Genomic DNA, 16170 nt, shown 5'->3' with positions numbered 1-16170 from the left:
ACTCTGCAATTGTCTCCAGTAACAATGAGTTGAAAAAGTAGCTTTTTTCATACCATATTGGAAAGACTTCAAAGACTGGGGCAATGCTTGCAAAACAACAAGAGAAGAATGCCCTAACTCTTACTGTGATCCATTCCTAGTATCCTACCTCTTCTGAGTTTCTCATTCACACAGTTTTCCAAGGTTTGCTTCCAGAACAGTCTCAAATATGCTCTGGTTTTGTCAGCTCAGTTTCCTCAGCCCTAATTATCTCATATAAGCATCCGCTGAATGTATGCAACTTTTGCAAATAATTACTCCTTATGAACGTAAACCAAATCCAAAAATCCAACAAACCCTACACTGAATAATATGACAAATTGTGATAAAACTGGAAAGGAGCTGCTTATGATTTTATGTTGATTTAACCTACTTTTAGGATTACAATTAGAAGTGCTAAGAATATTTATTAATCCATTTTATGTTAATTGGGAAGTATCATACTTAGATTTGAGAATTTTATTTGTGTTTATTTGGAAGATTTGAGGAAATTACTATTGACAAAGCAGTCTAAGGGGGGAAAGGAAATGCTGTACACAATTACAGTAATATCCATCACTATTGAATTCCTATTGTGTTCTAAGAAAAATGAAAAGAAGAACAGAAGACAATGTATGCCAAAACGTATTTAGCAAATTTTGAAATTCATTGTTGCTATTGGATATTTTTGTCATCTACTGAAGAGTTGTTATTATTCAGATATAGAGGCCTCTGGATTGGTCATAACATACACACATGTAGTCCTGAAAAATTAAAATACTGATTTACGACTCTCTTCACACAAGACCATAAATATACAGTATTTAAGAAGCAAATACTTATCATTAGATACGACAAAGCTTGAAAGTATATAAATTCATGATTTTACTCTAAAATAGAAAATCATATTGCAGAGGTCAGGACCCTAGAGGGCTTTGGACACCTCCAAAAGAAACCAGAGTGTAACCAACTCTCTTCCTCCTATAGATAACAGCACAAAAGACAGGATAGAGAACTGGTCTAAATACACAGCACATGAAGTTAAAGGCAGGAATATAATGTGGGAGGTAGTTCACAGTATTTTACTCTCACCTCTAGGACATACTACTCAAAACATGATCAGAAAAATAATGCTCTATTATGTCTGACTCTATTGTTTTACTTTTATTTGCCAGCCCAACCCAGAGCAAAGTGAAAGTATGAGGCCAGTGAGGGAAGGAGCTTGTACCTCTTTTCCAACCCAACCTCCAAACTATACTTTCTCTCTCACTGACATCACTTGAACAACTGTCACAGAGAGAAATCAAATGGCTCTACATGACTCCTCTCACTTGAAGTATGCTCATGCTTATTAATTATCAATCGTAGCTGATAAATCCTTGATTGCTGCCTTTCTAAAAAAAGGACTCTAGAAGACCTTTACTTTAACCCTTTTACGTTACATAGGCACAAACAACTTCTATGAAAGCACCTTAGGAAACTTTGTCTTACTATTTAAAAAGGTGACAAAACAAAATAAGTACTGTACTAACTATAAAATGGACAGTTGGATTGACTGAGGCTTCTCTTTCAACTTAATCCAGAGCAGGATGCACACGATTCTGATGGTAATGTAAAGCTTTTGTGCTGCTTTTTAGTTTACAGATACTACTTCAGTTTCCTGCAATTACTCCAAACCATAACAATCAATTTTGTTGTTTAACAGATTAGAGAATTACAGATTAATGACATGTATCATGATATTGTAGCTAAATTCATTAGCTACACACCATATGCCAGGTATTTGAATTTGCTGACTTTTTTTTTTTGGTATTTTGAAATACATTAGGCATTTAGATATGAATTATTAAGATGCACATAGGCACTTTATACTGTTCATTTTATATAATAGTAACGATGCAGAACAATGAAGTATTTGTCATTTCTGGTATGAGAATTGAACTGCCCAGAAAAGCATAGTTTCTATCAAATAAAATAATCCTTGACTTTATGTCACAAAACAGTGATTAAGAAATAATACTTGAATAAAAATGTTTGGGTATAACGAAGCTACAAAAATTTTCCATTATCTCTTTGGAAAGATACTGGTTGGGAAACGAATTTATGTGTGTGCATATTTATATATGTATCTTTTAAAATTACTTGTCATCCTTTTCCTTAAAAGTTACTGTGAAACATGAGCTAAGAAACACATCCTATTGTTTGCTGCCATAAAAATTGCAAAGCAAGGGTGAGTCTATGATTCTATTTTCGTGTCTTGCACAGATAAAATTTGAAGATGCATACATGAAATAAAGCAAAGTCAAATTCTCAAAACCAAACACAAGGCCTAAAGCAGAATTACATACCAGATACAAAAACTCCAGTAAAAAGTGCCTCAGTTGCCTTTACAGCTGTAGAAAAACCCATCTCTTACATCTTATCAGAGAAAAATGGGCTTTACAAACCAAAAATTAACTGCAGCCCTTGTGCCAGTATTCAACTTTCCAAACAAAAAGAAATTATGGAATTGGTTGCTTGCAAACAGTTAATTAACATTTAGTAACTACTCAAAGTTCAAGACCAACAGGCTGAACTCAAGCAGTTGAAGAAGGAGGAAGCCATTTTGGGTGTGGCACCTGCAAAGTCAACAGGTGCTTTCTTTGATTAATTTAGAAAAACATCATCAAAGCAAAATTATGATTCACATTCTGGGAAACAAGAGGCTGGGGGAAAAGGGAACTCATAGGAGCTGTAGAAAATGAGGTATATTTGATGCCATCAAATCTGAGGAACAGCTCTTAAATTCTGAACAATTCCATAATGGGTGAAAATATGTTCAACTAAGTCTCAGGGAAATCAGTTCTTACGAAGTGGACGATAATATCTGCATTTAACTCGTGGGCACCACAGCTTTGTGCTATGATTGGCTGCCATCTGGGCTCCATCTGACAGCAGCAGATTGGTATTCTCTGCACACGTCCTCGCAATTCCTGTCGCCTGTGTTTGCTGTCCCTTACACACACACACAATACATTATTTACTCAACTATAAACATTTCTGTAATGTACACAAGCAGCATCTACAGTGCAATCATGTATCAGCATTCAAGAGCAATCTAGTATTAATAGAACACGTCTAATCTTTTTACAACTGGTTTATAAAAAAAAATTTTAAGCATGCAAGTATTTTCTAAAGCTTAGAAACCTTTCAGTTTCTTGTTTGCTTTCCTTTAGTCCCTGACAATAACAGTTCATTACTGTATGCATAATATTTTTGCTTTCATGAAGGTAACTTTTTGTTAAGCAGGTTAGTTAAATAACTGCAATGGGAACTGTAAGTGTGACTGAGAACAGAGCAAAGCAGCTGATGTGTTAGCACTGCACAGGAATATTTTTCTTCACAAACAGCAATTTTATAAGTAGGCTATCGGCATTGGCATACAAACCAAAACTCCTACAGAATCAACAAGGACAGCTCTGTCCATACTTAAAAGAGCAGAAGATGTTATTACTCTCCATTTATTAAATGATTCAACATTGCGGTATGCCTGCAACTAATTAGTATGATCAACACAGTGCAGGGCAGGAACAAAAGCAGACCAGCCTCTGAGAAGTGCTGATGTAAAAGCACACAGGAGTATACATTTTTAAACCCTGTCCTATAATTTATAACCATTATGTACTAATCATGCCTTGATGGAACTTTCATTTATAAGACTGAAGTTAATGTCATTGCTGATTAGGCCTGTCTCAGGATATTAAAACTGACCACCAGGTTCATTCACTTACTAGCAGTTAAGTAACTTACTTTTAGACTGTTTTATACTAAACATCATAAAAACCCAGAAGGTCAGCTACTGACAAGTCAGAATGAAACAGATGCACATAAAAAGAACATAGATGTATGGCAAAAGAGAGAGAGAGAAAAATATAGGTATATTTGCTAAGTCATATACTTACCATTAGCACTGCAAAGTTACTGAAGTGTGTACTCTGAATGGTGGTAATATTGCCTGCAGAACTAATTATGTGGCACCCTTCTCCCCACCAGCCTCCATGTCCATCTAGAAGGTCAAAATCCCAGAAGGCTGCAATGGGGTCTATACCCCGTGCAAAGTGCCTCAATCCTATAGTAAGAGGGCTGGTGAGGTTTCCAAAACTGCACCCATCTGCAAAAGGAACAAACTAAATCAGAGAGACGGAGTGGAAAACCTTTTAGTGACGAATGCTCTGTAAAGAGATCAGATACACTAAACTACGGGGGAAAGAGCCACTGGGTATTAAATCTTAATGAACAAAATCAAAGGTAGTGCTCACATCGGTGAAGTTTGCAATGGTATAAATAAATCTGAACATTTCAATCACATAGTGTGTCAAAATGATCTAATCATTCCTCACAAAAGAGACCTTTTTTATTGTTTCGGTTTCTTCAGTTACAACCAGTATTACAATATTGCCCATGTAACTGCAGAAATGGCTCAGTTTTGTGGCATGATTAATAGCTGAGACAATTCTGTACTTCAAAAGTCACATTCAAACATTTAAAAATGTTAATAGAAATGAGAGCACTATTGAGTATCGGACAAAATTAATAAAATTGCATGGGTGAGTAACTAATCAAAATAATGACTCACTAGCACTTACAATGTATGTTTTTTAGACAAAAGTCTAACAACACCTGCTTTACATCCATTGTACCAGAAAGTATCCTGCTGAGTATTGATACATGCAACAGGGCACTACTCCCACTTCAAAAGCCTTATTTTTACGAGTGTCGAGGACATTAACATTGCAATTGTAAAGAGTAAAACAAGGTTCAAGGTTCTGTCCGATAGCTTTAAGAAGCAAGCATCTGTAACAACACAGTCAACAAACAGTAGCCCAGAATTTGCAATCTAATCATAGTGCAAGGGCATTTCTTTATTTGCAGGACAATCTGAATAAAATCGTGCAGATAGGAACAATTGCAAACATTGTACTAAGGACAGAGACTGTTTCCAGCCTCTCGGCACACTGCATACTCTACCCCTCTATTCTCTACACAAGCAAGTATACCGTAGCTTTTAGATTAAAGAAAATAATGCATAGCAGCTTCTCACCTATTTTAGCAAAAACAGCTGGTGTGGCAACCGTCCTACGTTTCCCATCATCTGCGAGATTTGATGAGTTTCCTGTGCTAGGAAAGAGTTTTCCATTCCGAAAGACAATAAACTGTAGCTTGCAAGTGGAGTTATCAACAGATTGCCAGGCTGAAGACTGAGAGAAGACAGACTGTGGCAAATGAACTGAAGCTACTGCTACAGCATTCTGTACAATGAGAAAAAAAGAGAAACATTTAAAATGCAAATCACAACAGGGTTGCTTTCATGATGTTTTAAACTCCTGTACAAGAAATGTATGCTGCCTTCCTTTTCCAACAGACTGGAAGCAACCAAAGAAGCACGGGCTGTAACCATGGGAATAGGATTGGTACAGTGCATATTAAAAGGGAAAACGTTTTGATTGAATGTGAGAGTCTATATGGTCAAGCTCCCTGCTGCAGAGGTGAGAATGGTTCTTACCGTGCCTGCTAGAGGGTCCATCAACACTGCAGATCTGATTTAAAGAGACAACCTCTACCAGGTTTTCTCCTTCACTTAAAATAGAATCAGACAACTTACATTAAAACATTTCTCCGAAAGGGTACTTAAAGAGTATAAAAATAATTTTATTATTAAAACAAATTACATCTGCAGAGAACTGCAACTGCAGTAAACAACACAGTTTAGGAACATGTTTTTCCTTGCTTCAAATAAGGAAAATCAGTTAACTGTGTTTTAGTCATGCAGGATTGAAAAATATTACAAACACTAATGTAAAAGAAGAAAATAAGACAACATTGGGAGAAAATGAATGAAGACTGTCAGATCACTATAATGGCTTTGAGTCGTGTGTTCTATACCCTTTCACAAGCAGATAAATCTCTTAGAGCAGAGCTATAAAATACACCAAACATTGTATTCTGAGGATTTCACTCCACAAGCATTTTTTTCCTGCCAAAGTAGCAAACTAATCATTGAAGGCGGAGATATTTACAAGGAATAACAAATGATGAGCAGTGGGAAAATAAACAGGTAGTCTGTCCTGAGCCTTAATGTGAAAAGTGTATGTATTTAAAAACAAACAAACTACAAAATGTTCTAATTTGCATTTCCCCCAAGGGCAGAGTGGCTCTGCGCACATAATTTACATAGATTACCACAGTTTGCTCATAGCACATGTGCACTTCCTATTTCAGAAGTAAAACAATGATCTTCACAACCATTTAAACAAACATGACATTAATATACATCCATGTGCTAGGAGATATACACATGTGAGAGATAAAAGGTGTAACAGAGATCAGCAAACTAAAATGAGTATGAGAAGCATCTAGTGACCATGCGATAAATATGGAAGAAAAGCACGAGTAGTCTGTGATGTCATTTGGATGTTTAAATAAAGGGATAAGGACTTCTGCACACCATTTTCCTTACACCCTGTATATATATTTTAGGAAGGTTTTCAGATTTTTAACAGTAAAAGGGCAAAAACATGCTTTTAAAAGTAAGCATTCAATCTAGGCAATGCTGCTCATTAAAAGCACTCCGGAAAAAAAGAGCAAATAGCAACAGAACATTTCTACATTAGAATTTTAAATTATTATGAAGGCTTTAATTGGTATTAACTGAGCTAAACATCAAGCACTCATCCTGAGATTGTTCCCACTGTCTAATTCACTAAAGCTGTTATAATTGGCTTTATCTCATGCTTCTGAAAAAGACATATTTTACTCTATTATACCCCAAGTATCTGCATATGCTGAACTTCTGATGATACAATTTTGGCCTTAAATGTACTGTCAAAAAGTATGCACAGAGTTTTTTAAAAGTGTTATTTAACAAACCCCAGATCACTCTAGAGGACTTATGTGAAGATGTATAGAAGTGTAAGAGAGGCTACAGTATGATTAACTTTACATTTATACTGGATTTTTATTATTATTCTGTGCAGGAAAAAGCAACAATGATGACATATTAAATTACACTAATTAGTCATTATACACAAAAAGAGAAAGCTAGAAGCATATGAATAAGCTTATGATAATGAAACCAACAGCTAAAGGCACTGGGTTAAGCTACAATGTGCTATGACTTGACAAAAGCAGCCCTACACAAACCAGAGAAAACAACAGGTTTATAGCACTTTTGCTAAGAGGGGAAATCATCTAATTTATTGTGGTTCTCTAATTGCTTCTCCATTGGGACTTACTGATACTAATAGGAAAAGGTAATGGTGTAGCCAGAGCTGGCCTGTGGGATGGGGGAGGTGGGAGCAGCAGCTGAAGTTCAGGGAGCTGGGGCAGGACCAGGCTGCACCCACCCCATCCACCCCTCCTCAGCTCCCTGCCCACAGAGACCCTCAGCACACAGCAGGGAGGGAGGAAACTGACCACCCTGCCCCAACCCTTCCCACAGATTACAGCTTCACATCACAGGGGCAAGGTCGAATGCAGGGAAGAGAGGCTGCACACAGCCCACAAATGGAATTAGTGTGGAATGGTTGCACTGCTCGGGCTGACTGAGCAAATCACAAACGTGCAGAAACATCAAATTATTTACTTGACAAAAAGACACATTTACAGAAAATGTTTTCCTGATCAGACTTCAGGAGAGCATTTCTCCCTTGTTGTCTGCTCAAAATGAATATGAGTACCCATAACACAAACTATTTAATGAACTTCACTGAATAATTGCCTACAGTCAATTCCTGCAGTACAATTTTATTGTGAATGCTGCCCACTTATGCTACCTGTTACTTCAATTTTCTTTGAGTGCAGGCAGTCTGGTGGAGTGAAGGGCAAAGGGACAGGGTATTCCTTAACTGGACAAATGTACACATAAACCCCAACTACTTGCTGCACATCAAATATTTACTTAGAAATTCCTCAAAATTAAACATGCAACTGTCTGCTACAGCGACATGCCTGCCAACAAGATCCTGTGGTAGGATATTAATGAAAAATGCACATAGTGAGAAGGCCCACACATTCACAATGCTGTTTAAAAATATGAATAAACACATTATTTTATCTAAGATGTGTGAGAATTTTCAATAGTATTACTCATTATTCACATGAGAAGGATGATCTGAGCACTGAGATATTTCCTATTATTGTGGTAGAGGATGGACGAACCTGACTGAAGGTTCAGTCTTGTATTCCGCTAACCTTGTGTGAGGTGAGGTATAAGTCAGTTCCCATCTCTTGCCTCAGTTTCCCTCTCACTTGAGATAAAAATGATGGCATTTATTTTGCTCTGTAAGATGCTCCAAAGTTCAGAGATGAAGTACAATACTAATACATATTACTAAAACCAACGACAGCAACATGAAGTATTGAGGGAATTACTGTACTTCAGATGATCCAGAATTCACATAAATAATCTCATTTTAATTTTTTTTTATTTGGGCACCATATCACCACATCACATATGAACTAAAATTTCTGAGCATGCTAGTGGCAAAAAGCTGCCTGCGACTCTGAGAAGGGAAAAATAGTAATACAGACCCACCACAAGAGCCGCAGCTTTACAATGCCAGGTCAGCACTGGCATCCCATATTTTCCTGGAAAAGCTTACAGTTTGTGTCAGCAATTCACCAGTCAGGATTTAGACATTCTGTGAGTGTTTTCAAAACAGAATGTCAATAATCCCATCATGACTCCATTTCACTTTTAGTCCTATTAACTGGATTCTACTGGCATTGATTAGAAAAAGGGAATCCTGAACACAGGGCAGATTCTTCTAAAGAGCATTTTTCTTCTGGAAAATGCCCGTATTTTAAAATGAAAGCTATTCACAGACATCCACCCATTTGCACATAAATATGATAGAAATGATGCAAATTTCAAATCCTCTGAAGTATCTTCCATGTCATCTGCCCAGATATCTGAAAATCTCATGTGTGACCTGCAGCCAGGGAAAAAGGGCTTATCAGCTCTAAAGCAGCTCTCAGGATTTTCTCAGAGGCCGACCTGGCTCTTAGGACTTCTTGGAACTTGGTGAAATTTCCAAAATGCAGAATGAAAGGTTGTTTCAAACACTCTGAACCATAATTTGGATAGCACAGTTTTGTAAGTACTTCTGAAGTTTTGGGTTTTGTTTCCATTTTAGACCTATTTGTGTGTGTGTGTGCGTAATTTTTCAAAGTATCTGAGGCACCAAAACAGAACCAATAAGTCCAACTGCATTCTAAAACTTTTAAACCTGAATGAAAAATCTCATTCTAAAGAGGAAATGGTCCTCAGGATATTGAGAGCTACAGATGCTTGGAATTCTTGCAACTCATGCATGTGTGACCCTTATTAAAAATGTTTTAAGGGAAAAATGAAAGATTTAAAGTGAAGTTGTTCCCTAGGCAGTTTTATTCTGGTAGCAGTCCATTCCTTATAATCAGTGCTAGCATTTACAAGGAGTTTTTAAGTGTTTAGGAAAGACAGCCTCTTGCCTTAGGTAACTCTGATATGTTGGCCCTTCTACTTTCATAATTCCTTTAAGAGCCCTGCTCCCATTTACTCTTGAACCTTTGCTTTCCCATTACAGTGTTCGACTTGTCTAAAATTTAGCATAATACTGAGAAACCATACTCATTATCAAACAATCATTGTCAAGAACCCTACTTGGTAACCACTGTGGAATGACAAAAATCAAACTATTTTCGTTAACTCTTCCTTGTGTATGCCTTGGTACAAGATGGATTTTTGAGTTCAGGCACAGCATTTCTGTTTAAGATAAAATATATTTCATAGGAAACCATCCAATTCTTACTCCTAAGAACAGTCATAAGGTATATTTTTCCAGTCAGCAATTTCCTTGACGTAAAAACCAGCACCTTAACAACAGGTCAGAAGAAGTCTGGAGGGGAAAAGAAAAAGAGTAAATTAATGCACCTAAAACCTGGAGAAGAACTGGGAAAGGAGCTTCACTGTTTCCAGACTTCAAAGAATCTGATAAGCTGGTGTAGAGATCAGATGCAAGACACCATTTATTAAATTATTAAAGATACAAGGGTGCTGCCAAAATAGGCACAAGCTATATAAAGTTACAGTAAAAAAAAGCAGAAACTAAGCTCTATAGGTGATAGTTGTATTATTAAATATGTACTGAGTTAACAGTGCGGTCATCATAATAAGATCAAGCAAATAAAATATTTATATGTGTATAATAGATTTTATTTAGTCCCCCAAATGAGACAGCAGGTCCTTAGAAGCAATGGAACATTTCAGTTTGTGGTTTATGTTAAAGGTTTAGTTGTTAACAAATAAAACCAGGCACAATTGCTTTTTTCAGCTGTCTCTCCTGGTAGGCATTTAAGCAACACTCTTTTGGAATTATCTCAGCACAAAATATATGAGATAAGGACAGGTATTTGTCTCAGTTCTGTGAGTCTTTAGGTAGTCTGTGCATGAGTTCTGATCTCTTTTCTCTGGTACAAAAAGCATCAGCAAAAAGCCCCCTAAAATTTAGACCAGATGGGAAAATGCCAAATAAAGGTTTTGTAAATATAATAAAAACAATGCCAGTGTGAAAATGCTTATAGAAGACAAGCAACTTGCCAGGTGCTAAAGAAACAGGATTGTATTTTTATTTTTGAATGGAATGATACCAAGCAAGGAAAGCAGGAGTTCCCCAGCCATGCTAACTTACCCACATAATCTTGCTACTAATTTGTCACAGTTTAACTGCGATTTCCAGAGTGCTGTTTAAACACAAGTCTGGAAAGGCTCAGGGATGACTAGCAGGTGAAAAGCAAAGTTTATATAGATTCCCAGGATGAAATGAAGCAGTACTTCCAAAAATGCAACATAAAATCACTTGACTACTGAGACAAAATTGCTATGCGTGTTGGGATTATTATGTGATAAAGTCATTATGTAGTAATTCTGCAGTGTACATCCATCTCCATATCTGGAAAACTAAGTATGGAGTCCAAGGCATCTTTGTCCTAGCCAGGCATAAAAGGTGGTTTGATGCACAGTGAAAATGTGGCATCAATAAGAAATATATGCAAATTGCATCAAAAGACACAAAAAAATCTTAATTTTTGAAGTTGTCCCTCATTAATAATAAAAAGCTTTCTAGAGTCATGCTAAAGAAATAGATTTAGCAAACAGCACTGAAATTTTCGAAAAGTTGATAATATAGAATAATCTGGAAATCTGATTGTCAGTAGCCCTTTTCCAATAAAAGTAAAAACCAAAAATCTCCACTTTAGGATTTTATATTTCATATTTGAACATCTTGCAAACTTTCTAAGAAAACGAAAGTATGTGCAAATCTATAAGCAACAACTGACCTGTTAATGAGCTATGGTGAAGGAAAAAGTGACCAAAAAAACCTCCAACCCCCACCCACCCTGAGAATTCAAAGAAAAATAATATGAAGGGAAACAAAGTATATTTACCAAAGGTAAATAATGCCAGACCCAAATGGTAATTTTTGATAACTATTTTTCCAGACAGGGCAATACAATTCCCCTGATTCCTTTTGAGACATTAAGAACTAGTAACAATTAGTTTCAGGTGAACAAGGAACAAGGTACAATTGATAATACAATTATTTACTTTGAAAGGAGAAGACAGGTTGGAGTGAATATATCCAAAGTTTACATGAAAATCAGCTTAAATTTTTATTTGATGACCTTGAAACAGAGAGGAATGTCATCTAAGACAATGTTCTAAATCGTATTTTACATATTTATAATGAGATTGTCTGTTACAAGCTAATGAAACAGGCCACTTTGGAAAGCAAAAGGACAAGGATGTGAAAGCACTGGTTGATCACAGGATGACTCAGAGCCACTATGATTTAACAATTAAAAAAAGACAACAAATACAACCCAGAACATACAAGATGATTCACTTCCATGTAAATATTCTGATTTTAAAGGCCTAATCAGAAATATAATATACAATTTTGATCAACTAGGCTGAGGAAAAGTCAGTCCAGAATAGAATGGATGTAGAGGATGGTTATTAGGGTCACCCTTAATAATTTCTTTCACAAGTGAAGAATAAAGGAGCTTAGCTTTGTTAGTCTGGCAAAATGAAAGTCCTGTAAGCAAACGGCTAGCGTGAGCACAAGGACAAATAGGACATTAGCCAAGAGCAAAAATGCAGACTTAAAATGCGCAACTATTTCCTAGCCTTTATAACTGAGAGGGTGGGATACTTTTCAGGCATTATGGACACAGAAAATCATCTGCTCTCGAGACTGTATTTGAAAGCTCTACAACAGAATTACAAAATGAAGTTAGAAAGGTTTGATCTATTTCTCTGTTTTACAAGAAGTGTTTAAAATTCCTTCTAAGAACTCATGAATTTCCTGATTAAAAGAATTTTTGAACTTTCTACTTATATGCCCAATATATAGCTGATAGAGCTTATAAAAATCTCATCTAAGAAGAAAAAGAGTTAAAAAAACCATAAAGGAAAAAAATGTGATAAAAAAGTGTGAAAATTACATATATATATATTTTTTGGAGAAGCAAGTTTTTTGAAAACATGCTTGACACATGTAAGAGCTGCAGGCAACAAACTTTTTCAGGCAGAACTACATGACTGCCTTCAATTCAGGGTCCACAACTGACTTGTCATATTGCAAAAAGTTATGCCACAGAATGCATAAAATTCACCTTCCTGGGAATTTGAGAGTTCTTAAGGGTGGCCTCTGAGTTATCAACTAGAATTTATTAGGGTTTTTGGGAAGATCAGTGAAGTCTTAAAGGATTTTACATGCACTCCAACATTCACACTATGAGCTGAGGACCTACAGAGACTCACTGCAGCTTCATTTTTAAAAAGTATGGCTTCTGGCAGTGCACTCTACAGGAAAACTCATCCTGTCAGGAGTTTGGTTCACTGGGCCTGTCAGGGGTGCATTAGCTTCTAGAAATGCAGGATTTTGCTCTAAACAGCCTGCGATGAAGGAGTATTTTTCCTTTTTATCTAGAAGCGCAATTAATCTTTAGGCAATAAATGTATTAATTTTTTCAGGAATGATCATAAGAATATTCAAGTTTACTATATTGATACTGTGATTTTAGTTGTTGCAGATGCACTCAGAGGATGGGACGGACTTCTAAATTACTAGAATTTCAAAATATAAGGACAATAAAAAAAATTATGAGCTGTCTATGTGGAACTTTCAGCTACATAATTGCAAAGCTATCTCCATGGATCTGAGGAGGGACATCATAATTATACAGAATACCTAACTAATCAAAATATCTTCTACAGCTCATTGACCATCAAATTCAATTACACATAAATATTACCAGTTTAGAAAAAGGAACCATGTGAATTCTGACTTAACTGGCATACATAAGTTTTTTTGCCATGATAACTTTTAATTTATTTTTTATCTAGGTGAATTGTGTTAATGTAGGCCTCATAAGACTATTTCTGCATAGCTTAGTGATTATCATTTATAATGAAATATTATGAATGAGAACAAAGAGAATATTTCTCAACAGTCAGACATAAAGTGTTACCAAAATAATTTCTGAAGTTGGAGAGGCCTGATTTGATTAAAAGGAGTTGGGCTACTTGGTGGCTTCTGTGCATGAGAAAATTTACTTGGCACTGAACAAAATTCATACGCATTTCAGTAGAGTGCAGTACATACCATTACAGACATTAAAATTTTTCTAAAGACTTAGATAATTTGTACAGATACATTTATGAGTAGAGAGTGATACAACCATCAGGTAATACAGTAATTCAAAACTGAATTCAATGAATGTACATTGCAATTATTTAATCATACAAGATGATAGGTCTTCTGATTTCACTGATGTGATATTCACACAACTAAGTTAGATAAATGCAAAGTTCATCTAGTAACATAAGTAGGAATGTAGTGAAAAAGGTTTTTCAAAACATTCTTTTTTTAAAAAGAAAATTTTAATAAACTATATTGATATAATTTTCCTGAGGCAAAGTGAGCTTCTACATTGCCTATGATGTACAGAAGTCCAAGTGTTTTTCTGATGCTGCTTTTTCATAAAGAGTACTGCAATGAAATGCTGACATTGCTACTTGATGACTACTGAAACATTGTCCCTCTCTGATACCGGAGGAAAGCTGAATCTGCTGAAAATAATTCTAGGATTTTTGATTCTTTAGGAAGTGAATTTAAAATTTTCAAACCATGAAATGATTCAATATTCTGATTTTGAGTCATCTGGATATTATCATCAAGAATGATCTCTGTTGCCTACAGTCATTAAACAATTCAGACCCATCATTGCTCTCGAAAGCTGTAACTTGGGCAAGGCACACATTTCTAGAAGCAGATGCAAGATCACTACATTACTTTCCTTTGTTATACATGGACAGATAAGTATGTGAAAAAGAAAGCAGAAGATGCCTTCTCCTTTAGTTCCTTTTTATACACAGTCACCTCTCCCTTCCATCTGTTTCAGGATTCGAGTTCACTATCCTCACAATAGTCAAGAAATTACACCTCCTCAAGAGGAGCAAATATGATTTCCTCCCTCCTGTCCCAAAAGTAATTTTTCCATTTTGAAAAACAGATATATCTTTATTTCCAACTTCCCAAAACAATTATTTGCTTTCTGAGTTTCAGCCATGTAGTCAATTTATGAGTACAGTCAGAAAGGATGTGTGGTAAGAAGAAACGTAAAAAAAGGAAGTGAAGTGAGTGCAGTTACATCAGCAAGAGAGAGGATCTGTGTCACAGGCGTATTTGCATTTGGATGAAAGTACTCAAGGGCCTTGAGCTGCATAGAGCTGAAGTTTGTCAGTGATGGCAAGTGACATTTTCAGAGGATTCTTGTAACTAAGATGTTGAGTATGAAGGAGAAGAAACACTCCACTTCTGCCAGTGCCTGAAGTTACTAGTAACTGCTACTGCCCAAAGCTCCCATGCAGAATCCCAGACCCTTCTCTGTAAGCCTCACACACATCTTCAAGACTTTAACGTACAAAATAAAAGATATTGAGCTCAGCATGACAATGAAATATTAGTCAAAATTTCACCTCTGAAATTCAGCTCTGGCCAAATACAATGCATGCTGATACATCCACAGGCACATTGTGTCTGTAGTTCATCTGAAAATCTGTGGTGTCGGTCCTTTAGTTCAGCCAGAAAACATTCAGAGCCTAGGTGAACCACTCATTGTTCTCATTGGAGACCACCAGTTTATCTGGACACACTTCTGTTCTAATAGGAGCTTAGAGCAATCTACCTTGATTGATTCTACTACATTTTTTCTAGGAGTTTCATCACAGAATTATGAAAAAATCAAAAATATTTGCTATCATTATCCACAGTAAAATCCAAATCCAATCACAGTGGAAGTCTGAGTGAACCTTCATCAGACCAGATCTCCACCAACCTACTGATCACTTTATACGCTTCATTTAGTTTAAGAACTTTGGAAGAAACTTACCTCTTATTTATTAATCTTTTACAGATGCTAAGAAAACACCTAAAATCTGTACAATTTTTTTGTTTGTTACCACATAAATAATCACTTGACATAGGCTTTTTAATTTTAGTTCTAAAAGCTGACTGAATTAAATCTTAATCCTCTAGTCAAATCAAGTTTTGTAGCTCAGCTGCTTGTGAAATAGTGATGATGTTCCCCTGATTAAGACTTTAAAATATTGCACACATTATCAGTACTTGTCACCTCTCATCACTTCAAAATACCTAGTTTAAATTGGCTGAGGATGGTGTAGTATTTCTGGGGCAGTGTGCACTCTATTCCTCTCAGTCAAGTGAGTCCCTTGGATTTCAGACACCAGAGGTCACTTGATACTTCTTATACAGTGACTGAATCCAGGTGAGGTGTGAACTAAGCCCAGGAGGAGAATCTCCTCATTCCCATTCAGTGACTGTTGAGAATGAGGATTCCTAATATAATGCAAGAGATTTATGATGTAAGAGATTCCTTCAAATACTCAGATAGGTGCTAACCTAGCTAATTACACAGGATGAGACTTGTATAGTAATAACTAAGAACTCAGCTCGGTCTTCTCTCCCCATTTCTTAGATCAAACAAAAGAGGAAAAATAAGTATCTTAATTCTTCCAAATATAAAGCTGTTTTCAGTTTTCAGTGTACT

The 16170-nt window shown here is 36.1% G+C and overlaps 1 protein-coding gene across 1 annotated transcript in view; it reads right to left on the bottom strand.

Moving 5' to 3' along the window:
• Positions 1–16170, bottom strand: part of LOC136293946 (adhesion G protein-coupled receptor A3-like) — a 257200-nt gene that overhangs the window by 44445 nt on the left and 196585 nt on the right. Inside the window, exons 13-14 of the mRNA XM_066191148.1 lie at positions 5099–5306; positions 3960–4168 (exon numbers count right to left, since the gene is read on the bottom strand). Coding sequence (XP_066047245.1) covers positions 3960–4168; positions 5099–5306 — 417 coding nt within the window. The remainder of the gene's footprint in view (positions 1–3959; positions 4169–5098; positions 5307–16170) is intronic.

Source organism: Chamaea fasciata, unplaced genomic scaffold (genome assembly GCF_029207755.1).
Source record: "Chamaea fasciata isolate MVZ Bird 193981 ecotype frontalis unplaced genomic scaffold, bChaFas1.0.hap1 SCAF_9, whole genome shotgun sequence".
Lineage (NCBI taxonomy): Eukaryota > Metazoa > Chordata > Aves > Passeriformes > Sylviidae > Chamaea > Chamaea fasciata.
The sequence above is the reverse complement of the archived record's forward strand: the minus strand, read 5'-3'. Positions and strand labels throughout refer to the sequence as shown.